Below are 12,531 nucleotides of genomic sequence, written 5' to 3'. Positions count from 1 at the left end.
AGCTTTTGCAATTCATAAAACAATTAAGGAGGCTTGATGGGCTCCACTCATCCTCTGTGAGCACAGACAGGCAGTGCCCAGTTCTTCCACCCCTGGGGCTGGTGCTGATGGCACTGCAGAAGAGAGGTGCCTCTCAGATGAATGTTGCAATGAGGAGCCTTCAAGCTCAGAGAACAACATCCACTTACCAGATAAAATGGGTAGGCAGAGTGCTGGAGAGACCCCACCTGCCAGTGCTGTCCAAGTACCACACAAACAAGGCTACAACACGCAATTTAGACAAGGACACAAGCAGCCTTCCCAACCTCCCCAATCCGCTGTTCTAATGCTTTGACACAGGTGAGCACCTAAACTGTCCCAGTCTTTCAAACAGAGCTCAGTCCCACGTGGAAAGATGCACTGTTTGCTGTCCAGGGTGGAAATTTCCAGTTATGTTAATGACAGCTTGTCTCAACCCAGCACTCCTGGATAACGCTCTTACTGCACTCCTGTTGGTGGACTAATCCTGAGGAGCCTGTACAGTGTCTCACAGCAAGGGAAAAGCTGACACAATGCTGCAACTATATACATCACCTTACTTAATCCATGACTACATTTTGCGCAAGCCAGATTGAACTGAGAAATTTACCTGTATTTAAGTAACTCCAGCTCTAAATATGCAAGGTAACCAATATCCTCAATTTTCCTCTGAGCTCTTTCCCCATGATTCTTGAAATCTTTGCCATCATGCCACTCAATCACAAACCAAACTCCCCTCTCTCCTCCTAAAAGCAGTTCTTCCCCACACTCCGCCAGATATTGCTTCTCCTTCCTCCTCTCCTTACGCTCACTGTTCCTTCCAAATCTTGCAGACCATACGCACATTTCTGTCTGACACGGGCTTTGTGAACGTCACCAGTGATGCTGCAGAAGCAGCACCAGGATGGGAATTGTCTGATTGGGGACAATGCTGGCACAGGTCGGCACATTCTCCTCCAACCACTAACACAGTCCCTGAACTGAGAGGCAGGAAGCTTCTGAGACATCCTCCTGCTGACAACAGGAGCGGGAAAGGTGTGTCAAGACAGACAGCTTTCAATGTTGTACTCTGTGTATATTTTTGATCCTTCAGAAAGCGATCAGCTCCTCCATCCATGGCCTGGATGTTTTACAGAGTTATAAATAAAACATGCTGGGAAGTGGTGCATATCCTGTATTTTTACATGGTCTCTTTACCGTCTTCCTGCATTTTTACAATGAAAGTTAACATTTGATTGCTTTGACAGTCTCAAAAGGCTTCAGCTTACTCCTAGTGACACCTGTCAAATGTTATCATTATGCAAGTGTAAAATACATTCATAGATAAATAGTTAAGCAGTTGCTGACAGGAAGATGGAAAAAAATCACCAGAAAGGAGTAAAGGTTTTACACTGGGGTCCCATAATGCTATTCTTCCAAACAAATTAAAACCTCACCAATAAGAAAAGTTGCTGCTCAGCAATGTTGGAAACAAACTAAACTTCTGAAAAGATAATTCAAAAACTCAGATATGAACAGACACCAATAATGTGCAGAATAAAAAGCATTTCAGAATACTTATCAGGTGTTATCACATGTCATATTCCATTACTGAATTATGAAAAATCTCACGTGGTATATATTATTTAGAAAACAGCATCAAGATTCATGAGAAAAACAAAAGTTTGAGAAATAGAAAGAAACTGAAAGCTTAAAAAATTTGAACTATAGAAGTTTGAAAAACGAAATTGTGAAACTGTCAGAAAATTTTGAATAAACACTTGTACATTTAGAGCTTTCCTGGCAAGCACAGAAAAGCATCCCTATGTTTAAGTCTGTGATGACCTTCACAGTGAAAGGAAATGGCACTTCTCACAGCGAAGCATGCCAGCTGCAACCTTATTTCAGTGAGAAGCAGCAAGTGAGTTTAAGGGGTAACAACATAGGCATGGAAGGAAAAAAACCCTTTGTTGGTCTGAAGGTGTACAAACATAATCTGCTCTGACAGAGATGCATTTAGTGAGAGCAGAAAAAAACACCGTAGAATCCTGCTTACATTTGCACACAGTGATTTAAAAAGGAACCTAAGCAACTAAAACTTAAAAATGTGCTAAATTAGACTTGTAGCATTAATATGTTGAAGTCAGTCTGACTCCTTCAGGAAGCTGATCAGACAGGCCTTGTTGTGTGCAGCACCACAGACAAGTCAAGTTCGTACTCAACAAAATCACCTGTATGGAAAGTGCATAAGCAGCCCAAAAGTCATATACAGTAAATGTAGCTGACTATGCAATACTTCAGACATGGGTGAGTGCAGCATTGCCTAATCATAAGAGTATGCAATAGGTCCATACAGTGACTTGTATGTACTTCAGGTATGCTGATGCCTCATCAGTATGTGAAACCATAAACCTTGGCAGCAGTTGTCCTGTAAACCTGGGGCAGAGAGAGAACTGTGCTCTAAAGCTGACTTCCAAAACCTTTTTTATGGTACAACCCCACTGGTTAAAGCTGAACAGCATACAGGAGAACCACATTTGTGATAAAAACTACGCCAAGTTACATAATCAAGATGATCCTTAACACATTGATAAAAAAAATGAAATGCAAACTAGTCAAGTTAAAGCCTGCGAAACAGATAAGAGTTTGAGGTTGTGACTGGGTACCGTCAACTTAGGTGAAAGTCTACCATATCAAAGGGCAGGCCAGCTAGGCCACAGAAACAATTGATAAGGCACATACCATCAAAAATTCTGAGCAATAAAGGAACGACGGTTGTATGTTTTGTTAAGTTACAAGAGCAATTCTAGATGGCAGTGAAGAAACATGGTCCTTTATGCAACACAGGACTACCAGTGAAACAAACTGGATTGAAACAACTGTCCCACACGTGAAGTTCGGGACTTCCACAGCGATCCCTAATGGTGTTGAGTTTTGTCACACAATTGTTCGCTTTTTCAGTGGCATATCAGTATGATGCTCGAGGTTTTCTGCTTATTTCATGTTGACTTCCATACTGTTATAGAAGTGGCAGCAGATACTTGAATACTGCCAAGCATCATTTTCCCTTGATTTAAGAAGCAGAGAGGGAGAAAGATGAGCCTGATTTTTCTTGGTGGAGAAAAAAAGGGAGCTGGAATCCAAAATGGAGGAGCAGAAGCAGGAAATTCAAGACTAGCTTTGATTTTATCAGACTCTCTGCGTAAACTGAGACTTAAATATTTTGTGGACATCTTATGAGAAGATTAAAATGATGAGTTATACACTTGGTCATTCCTGCCTAGAAATAAGAGTGCTGACTTGCAATATCTGTTTTACTCATCTGATTTGGCAACATTGAAGCCTTTGCTTGCACAGATATAAAGCACTCATTGCTGTTCTGCTCTGCTAGTTCACCAATGTATCACATATAGGAAAACACAGCTCTCATCACAATGAGTGCTTTACATGACTATATGAGCAATAAAGAGGACAAAAATCACATTCAGACACTGAACAAAGAATCCAGAAACATCTAGTACACCAGCTGACTAAACAAACTTAGTTTAGATTAGGCTTAAATTACTCTCTTATTCTGTCAAGGCAAGACAATGGTTGCACAGCTGACATACGTAGTGCTCATTCCAGGATTTCCACAGAAAATCCCAGGTGTGACATGCTAAAGAACTGATTATTCCTCCCTCCCACAGTCGTAAAACACACAAGTTTCCATTCTTAAGCAAAGGTCTGAAAACAGAGGGCAGCATAAGCCACACACTGGATCGCTACCTTTTGCAATTCCACAGAAATCTCTGACAGGCACTTAAAGGCAGCTGAAGAAAACAAGAAAGAATGTTCTTTATATCATGCTGGTTTGTTTTAATATTTACTCAAAGACAGGCTAATCTCTTAAACAACATTTTAAAAACAGGGTTCAGTTCTTCACAGAATTTTCATTCTATTAAAAAAAAAAAAATCTAATTCCTTCTTCCTCCTGCTACCTTAAGTCTTTTGACTGAAAATTATATTATGACATGACTGAGCAACCTTAAGAAGCAAAACTAGCAGCTAAATACTTTACTTACAGCCCAAACCACTCAGTTTTTAAACATGACCAGCTTGAAGAGCTATAGCTATTATGAAACATTTCTTCATTCATGAACTTCAATAGAATAAGAGTCTATTCATTATTACTTTGTGGAAAGCAACTAAAAATCAGGAAAAAAGGCTTTTTCTCAGGAGTGTCAAAGCACTACTTAGACCATGCAACCATAGTCATTTGCAGCCATAGCAGTAGGATGATAGAAATCCCAACCCCACCAGTTTTAAAGAGAAAAAATTCCAAACAGTACTTCCAGACTTAAAGCATGGGTTTAACAGGCCTTGTAATAGGAGAGTTTGGGACTCACTGCCACTCAGAAGCAGTGAGACAGGCCCTCAGCACATCAGGATGATGACCTGTCCAGTCCAGCAAAAGCAGTTGGTGAGCTCAGTTATTTTCAAATTCTGCAACTCACCTCTGCTGATCCGCTGCTTCTCTCCAGAGAGAATGCCAGGGCTGTCGATGATACTGATGCTTTTCAGTACCTGGTTAGGTAACTGAGAACACATGAACCTGCAGGAAAGGAGAGAAAAAATGTTAACAATAGCTCTAGCTCATTTGTAGATTGTCCCTTGAGAGCTCCCCTTTATTTATCTGCTTTTAGAAAGACTCAAGGTGTCTTATATTTGGCAACCATACGTGTTTAAGAAAATGAAATGTAAACAGCTTCTCATAAAAAAGGAAACACAGGAAAACCTCGTAAAACTGTATGTCTAAGTGCTGATAAAATTCCAAATTTTGCAAGAGCTGACAACATGGGCCATACACGCAGGATTAAGAAGACTGCATAAAACAAAACATTTTGCTAGGACTAAAATCAGTATACACAAGAAACAATCCTTCATGTACTCTAACTTTTGCCCAAATTCAAAGAGATTCAAAAGAAAAGGGAAGCAGGCAGAAAGCCCTACTGACAATATGTTTATATTCCAGTTACTGGCAAGTCAGCCTCTCAGCTCCTCCAGCAGCGTTTGAGCCGTCCCTGTCTCTAACCCACCACCCTCCTTAGGTGGGGCTTGCGAAGGACTGAAAAACAACAGTATTTCTCACACAAACCAAGCAAAAGCTTTCATGCTGCCAGAATCAAGAGTTCAAATTACACGCAGCGGGCACTAAACAATAACCTCCTGCCTCTGCAACAGGAGACAAATTCAATGGTGGTATTATGAAAAATAAATAATTCACGGGGCCTCTGAGAGTTGTGCAGAATACTTCGCGTGTTAAATCCAAGCTACTCTGATGCTTCTGGGACAGCTCATGACTGAAGAACTTCCCTTCATCATAAATGGCCTTTAAGAGATCTGCGTAAGAGTTTAATCTTCTTATCGGGTGGCAGCTGAAGACTGTACTAACACACTCAGTGTAACCCACCCTGCTCCTGAGAAGCCGAGGAGCTCGGGGGCCCTTCTCTGGGAGGCAGCCCGGCACAGGGCCGCACCGCAGGCTCAGGCTGTAGGATGGTTGCCCTGCCTTAACCCATCGCTTCAGAAGGCTCGCCATCTCAAGAAATAGGGTCCCACTGACAAGCAAATTTTAACTGTGCCAAGGTCAAACAAGAACTTTAAGACCAAAGATAATTTGAGTCAGGAAGAGTTCTAGCAGTCAAATACTAGAAACAAAATGTAAGATACATCAACATTTGGAAGCTAGTGTTGGACATATAATGATCCAGCCGATTAAAAAGAAATCAGGAAGAAAAAGAAAACGCTTACACCTCACTTGACCTTGTAAATAACAAGTCTGTAACAAAGGCACAAAGCATCCCTTCTTGGGTACAACAGAAACAGCAGCATCAGCCATGCCTCTTCCTGAAACCCAGGAGAGGATAAGGAAAGAGCAGCCAGCTTAGCCTGATAAAACCCTAGGGTATGTAAACCACACTACCCTTTCTTTTTGTGGAACACCAGGTGTAGAAAATACTGCATATCCTGGAGGAAACTTTGTCACTAAGGCTAATTTTCTACAAGCTTAAGAGATGCTTTTGAAAGAGCAGTGAGGTACTATTGAATAAAATAACATTTTTTGAACTTCCCAAAACCTAAAGGAAACACTAAAGTAAAAAACCCCACATTTTGTAGATGCATAGTGGATGTGCATAAGTGATAAAGAAAATACATTTGACCACATCAATCATTACAAAAATATAAATCACTAGTAGGTATAACATGAAGTAGCTTTCACAGATTTGGAACATTGTAAAGACTGCGCTTTTTTTAATCACTATTTCACTTGAAAAAGCCCAGCACCTGTTTAGTATCATTGAGATGCTTCTAGGCCTATCTTACAAGACAAAAGGCACCATTATTTCAGCTGAACAATATGGCAGTATCTTGACTTAGGCACCACCCAAACTGGGACAGCTGGAAAAGGCTGAGCAAGAAAATATAGATCTACAGGCCTCAGAAATTGAAAGACATTGCAGTCTTCACAGCAGTCATTAGTGGCAAAGTGAAAAGGGAAGTATATAGGAAAAGAATATGAACTAGAAGGATCAACTCGGAATTAATGGCTATAGCTTTTAGAATATATCCATAAACTAAAGACTACAGAAAGGTTAAAAATCTTAGTAACTAATATTACAGACAACTTTAAACTGTAAGGCTAATCGTATACGAATATCTCTTTTTACTTTGAAGTCTGGTTCTGAACTACTATTTCTTACATGACATGTATGAAATACGATTTTTAAGTTCTACCTCAGGAAAAACAAAACTACATACTGTCTACCTTAACGACAGACCTTCGCAAAAAAGCTTTATAAAAATAGTTATGTGAATGAGATTACTGTAACTGCTTGTGACGCATTAGACTCCCGATACTGTCATGTTTTTAATGAAAGACTTGGGTTTGTTCAGCTTGGAGAAGACTCTGGGGAGACCTTATTGCAGCCTTTCAGTACTTAAAAGGGGCCTATAAAAAAGATGGGGTCAGACTTTTTAGCAGGGGCTGTTATGACATGAGAAGGGGTAATGGTTTTGAACTAAAAGAGGGGAGATTCAGGCTAGACATGAGGAAATTTTTTTTTACAATGAGGGTGGTAAAACACTGGCACAGGTTGCCCATAGAGGTGGCAGATGCCCCATCCCTGCAGACATTCAAGGCCAGGCTGGATGGGGTTCTGAGCAACCTGATCTAGTTGAAGGTATCCCTGCTCATTGTATGGGGTTGGACTAGATGACCTTTGAAGGTCCCTTCCAACCCAAGTTATTCTACGATTCTACGATTATTATAAAACTATTGTTAAAGAAAACCAGTGATATTAAACTATCCTTGCAAAAGTTACATTGTTTGTAAAAATGAAATAATCTATTTTGTAATCACCTGTTGATTTTTTTTTTAGATTAACTTTGGATGACTCAAAGAATCTAGTAAGAATGTATACTCCTTTTTGTGTCCATTCAGATATCCCTTAGAATAGAGCAGGACCAAGTGTTTCTTTTCAGCAGCGCCAATTTACTTCCATGATCTTCAGGCATCCTGCAATATTCTTTCCTCACTTACTTTAACCAGCATCCAAGGGAACACTAGGTCCTGTCCCCGTCTCCTTCCCCACCCAACTTTCCTTAAAAGTACACCGGAGAAATAAAAGACAAGTTTTGACACTCAGGAGCCTTACAGAGACATTTATCACAAGCAGTAAGATACGGGGAGGAAATAAGAAAGGATCATGGGAAAAAGAGGCAAGGTAACATCAATAAATTAATGTGGGTAATTAGTAAGTACAAGCCTTGATTGTGCTACTGTGTTCTTGTTTGTTTTCAGTTTCTCCATTACCTCAGTCACTACTTCCTATTACGTTTAGATGAAAAGGGCACTTCACAGGCTAAATGTCTGTAGCCTTGTAAAAGTAACACCTTAAGTTTTGCCACAAAACAAAACAGTAGGATTGTGAAATCATTTAAAAAAAAAAAAAGCAGCAAGCGGACCTGACGGGGAGAAAGAAGTACAGATAAATATATTAAGATGGGAGTAAAGAAATGTAATATTTGGTATAAAATATTGTCACTGCCACTATGGCAAATGAGAGGGGGCAAAGTAAAATATGTAGTGTGATTGCACATAAAGATGACACAGAGAAGTTACTCAAACATACTGAAATAAAGCCCAAGGCATTTTCAACTATGTAAAGTAGGAAAGAGAAATGAGTTGACCGTTTTGAAAAAGCAGAAGCAACAATATGATCAGAGTAGCAGAAGAAGCCTGGTGTGAGGGAAATATAAGTACCTCCACTGCAAAACTAAGGAGCAAATGTCAATGTTGAGTAAGATAAGGGCGTTTACAGCACTGCACTATAATAATACCACAGTCACCAAAAGAACTGGAATAATTTAGTCAGTTATTTGGAATGTACATCGTTTTAGGTGGCAAAAAATCTTGATTGCCTAAGATTCAGGACCTGACACAACTAGCTAGACAGATGATTTAGCAAAAAAATTATGTAACCCACTCATCCAAACATTTAGTATTATTGCATGATCTGTGTCAATATTTGAATATTGTACAAAATAGTATTTACACTGTAACTATATTAACTTTTCATAGCACAATGGTGGGCAAAGAAAGAAATAGAATAATGATCTGGAGGACAAAACTTAACCAATAATCTCACAGAAAAGGGTCTTGGAACACAAAATTATTATTAAAAATAGGACTTGACTGCAGCTTCACACAGTACATGTTCCTATCTCTCAGCCAAGGCATCTATAAGCAGCTATAAACTTTCTTCTGTGAATAAGCACAGTGAGAGATAAGGCTGTACATGATGAACTTTTAACACATATGCCAGTGTTTATCAGCCAAACAGGAAAGTTTATTGTTAAAAGAGAACCAATTTAGATTCATTTGCTTGCGAAACCAGGCCTCTATGTCAAGCCACCATCAAATACAGGAAAAAACCAAGGTGATTGCTCACACAATGTGAGCAAAGTTATTAATAACTTAACTCAAAATACTTAGCCTGCTACCTAAGTTATCCATTGCAATATTCACAGTCCCTGAACAACTCTCCCCTTTTTTGCAAATACCTACCAGCCAACCAGAAGCTAACGCTATCATCCTGGTCTGTGGGACTGCTTGAAGACCAGCTACTTAAACACGTAACAGCCTGAATATGTACTTTATACAGAAGGCATACTCAAATATTCTCTGTTCTTGTGGGACTTTTCACAAATCCCAGTAATTCACAACTTTAAAGAGCTACACCAAGAACCAAGACCAGCATAAAGGAACAAGACAAAGGGAAAAAGATCTTTTCCTTTTTTGGATGGTAGTTTTCAATAAGAGTACTAATCTACCAGTTTTACTGAGCAGGGAGGTTTATGCCCAAACTGATCCTGAGTTTCAGCTGCCATAATGCCTTACAAACAAGTTACCTGGTGGAACATTTCAGCAGTTTTCTGTGAAGTGGAACAATGATTTTCTGTTCTGATAACTGAATACCTATAAATACTCCTTACCTTTTTGTATTTTTTTTTTTAAGTTTTGCCAAGTGTACATAGCTCTATGCTAGTACTACCCTACCTAGTATTGCCTTTTGTTTTTTAATTCACTTGAAGTGCCACCGCTACTGCTTGTATTTGAATATTTATCCCATGCTGTTCAAAACAAATACAGCAGAAAAAACATTGATGCATGAAGATGGTATCAAGTATAAATTTAAACATAAAAATCAAAAGACAGCAAGCAAACAGGTCTTACCTGTTCAGGAAAGCATTTCCAAAGCGGCTGAGTTTGCGGAACGGTTTCTTAGGATCCACAACTAGAGCATTTCCAGGAACGCTTCCTTCTGAATCTCCATACATCACAGCAATAAAAGAATCCGTGGTGGGCTCTGGACCAATCCGCATGCCTGGAAAGTCTTGTTCAAGCAGGTATCTAGAGATGGAGAATACATAAAGAAATGGAATGAATGACTGGCAAGTACAGCAAAACAAATACCTGTAATTCACTTGAAAATTCCCAAGGGTATACACACTCTAGAATAATAAAGCTCGATTTTTCCTGCATTTCATTATTTCTATTAAGTAGAGAGAGAGGAAGAAAAAAAACCAAATCGAAACAACCACCACGACTGAATTCCAGTTTTTCACAACTAGATAAAACGATAAAGTAAATCCCTTTACAAAAACAGGGTGGAAGTGTTCCCTCAACTGCAACACCCGAACCACCCAAGCAGATGCCTCTACCAATGATCCCAGTGCCGTAGGTTACACTACAAGATGTTGCTGCTTTTGTGTGTGTTTTCAAGCCTATACAAGTGCTGCTGGTACTAAAAGGGAGCAGTGTGAAACAGCATGAGCAGCGTCAACTTGCTGACAGATCTAACCCTTTGATGAACTCAGTATGATTTTAATAACTTTAACTCATCTTACCACAGGCAGAGATAACACCGCTACTAGACAATACAGTTACATCTGCTTGGGAGTGTGAAAGGATTTTTTTTCTTTTGACCCACATATAAAAAAGTAATTGTTAACTAAGTCAGACTTGCAGAACTTAAAGCCTAACAGGAATGTACTTCCAAGAGGCATCAAGTCGGGCAGTGCTCTACCAACAGAAACCATCTTGCACCTCCCTTTGAGTAATCCACTCAGAGACGCAGACAGCACACACCAGTGGACCAAGCCCGATACACCAAGTCTTGACTTTTCAGACAACACGGCCTCAAACGAAGGATGCGCGTATTTAAATGCTAAAACTTAATGGAACCGGAGCATATATTTACAGAAAAAGCCTGTCTGCATCTCTTCCTGGATGGCAGGTGAGAAGCAGAGAAGCCCCAAGCCTACCAAGCAAGCCTCCAGCTTATAACATTCCTCCAGCCTACACTGTGGTACTGGCACTTTTCAAAAACAGCACCAGACAGCCCTGCTTAACTTTAAATCATGAATGCTATTGTCCTCAATCACAACATAACCATCCTGAAAACGTTTACCTCAAGACTAAGACCAAATTATTTTCAAGTATGCTGTAATTCAACATTATGAGAGCATTAAAATCCTCCAATCCACTAAAGTCACTTAGTAAGTATTAATTCCATGGGTTCCATGTCACCCTGGAGTTCTTAAAAAAAACTCCACGATTTTAACCAACTACAATTTAACTTTTTACATAATCAAAGCTGGATTTAAACAAGAATTCTTCAGACATAGATCATGATCCTACATCCAATGACAGCACTAGTTAGGTTTGAGCACATCTGTATTAACAACAGCCTTTGAATAGTAGGTTTGTTCTGGCCCTTAATCCAACAGCACTATGTCCATTCTGCTATCATTTCATAAACTAATATTGATTTGAGAGGACTTGCAGGCTGCTTTTGCTGCAAAAAAACCCACATTCTACAAATTATCTGTACTCGCTGAACAATCTCAGTTTGTCTTTCAATTAAATACCCAAACATTCACTGACTTTATAGATCAGCGCGCAGAAGCTGAATTTAAGGAACTAAGTATATACTACACATTTCAAAGATCTTTTTCCACTGGCCTTAGCAAACTGGCTCAAATCAGCTCAAGCTATGATCTGGGAAGCTTAAAACATAGAACAGTTATTTACATGAGATTTCCTGCAGCTTTCTGCTGCCAAACAAATGAAAAAATGCCAAAGTTAAAAACTGTGGGAAAGAAGGAACACAAGAATGGTCATGCCAGAACATGCCAAAGTCGATTTGTTCTACTTCTAGAATAAGCTGTACCTAATACACAGTAACAGGGAAATAAAACTAACCCCTCTCCAAAAGAAAACAAACAAACAAACCAAAAAACACCAACGCTCAAACCTCTCTGCACATACTAGCATGTACAATGCAGCAGATCCCTCATCTTTACAAATTAGATCATGTATCAAAATAAAGACAAAATTCCTTTGATAGCTCAGCAGTTGAACAATTTATGCACAGAAACCCAGAACTTTCAAATGTCATAGCAAAGAGCTAAACATGCAAAAAATCAGAAGCGTGTTCCTGCCTCCTCACAGAACACCATTGCAGACTAGAGCCCTCTAAAACAGGATGCAATGGCTAACTCAAAGAGCTACTACCATTTTCCACTAAATCCATCATTGATTTTGAAAGATCAATTATACTTTTAATTTCTAAAATAAGATTTTTAACTTGCCATGATAAAATGTTCTACTTCAAAGTCTCTCAATTCTGCTTTTCTTCCCTGCACCTCTTTTAAAAGAGAAAGGATCTCTGAGACTCATCACTAAGTTCTTCTCTTGGTATGAACTGTCATTCCCAGACTTCTGCTGACAGAGACAGCAATTCATAAGGTGGCAACACACATAACAAGAAGCTTCCAGGGCAGCAGTAGAGAACATTGTACTCAAACGCACTCAAGAGAAGTCCCAGATCCCAAGTCACAGAAAACTACGTGAAGGGATCTGAATGCAGGATAGGACAACTCCAGGATAACAGGATAATTGCTATGCATCGTGAAGCTCATAAGCCT

The 12,531-nt window shown here is 39.5% G+C and overlaps 1 protein-coding gene across 1 annotated transcript in view; it reads right to left on the bottom strand.

The window, feature by feature from the left end:
- EHD4 (EH domain containing 4) overlaps nucleotides 1-12,531 on the bottom strand; it is a 33,108-nt gene that overhangs the window by 15,602 nt on the left and 4,975 nt on the right. Inside the window, exons 2-3 of the mRNA XM_065636320.1 lie at nucleotides 9,776-9,952; nucleotides 4,494-4,591 (exon numbers count right to left, since the gene is read on the bottom strand). Of these exons, the coding sequence (XP_065492392.1) occupies nucleotides 4,494-4,591; nucleotides 9,776-9,952 (275 nt within the window). The remainder of the gene's footprint in view (nucleotides 1-4,493; nucleotides 4,592-9,775; nucleotides 9,953-12,531) is intronic.

The sequence above is a fragment of the Caloenas nicobarica genome, chromosome 5, assembly GCF_036013445.1.
Source record: "Caloenas nicobarica isolate bCalNic1 chromosome 5, bCalNic1.hap1, whole genome shotgun sequence".
Taxonomy (NCBI): Eukaryota; Metazoa; Chordata; class Aves; order Columbiformes; family Columbidae; genus Caloenas; species Caloenas nicobarica.
Note: the sequence above shows the minus strand (reverse complement) of the source record. Positions and strands in the feature narration are given on the sequence as shown.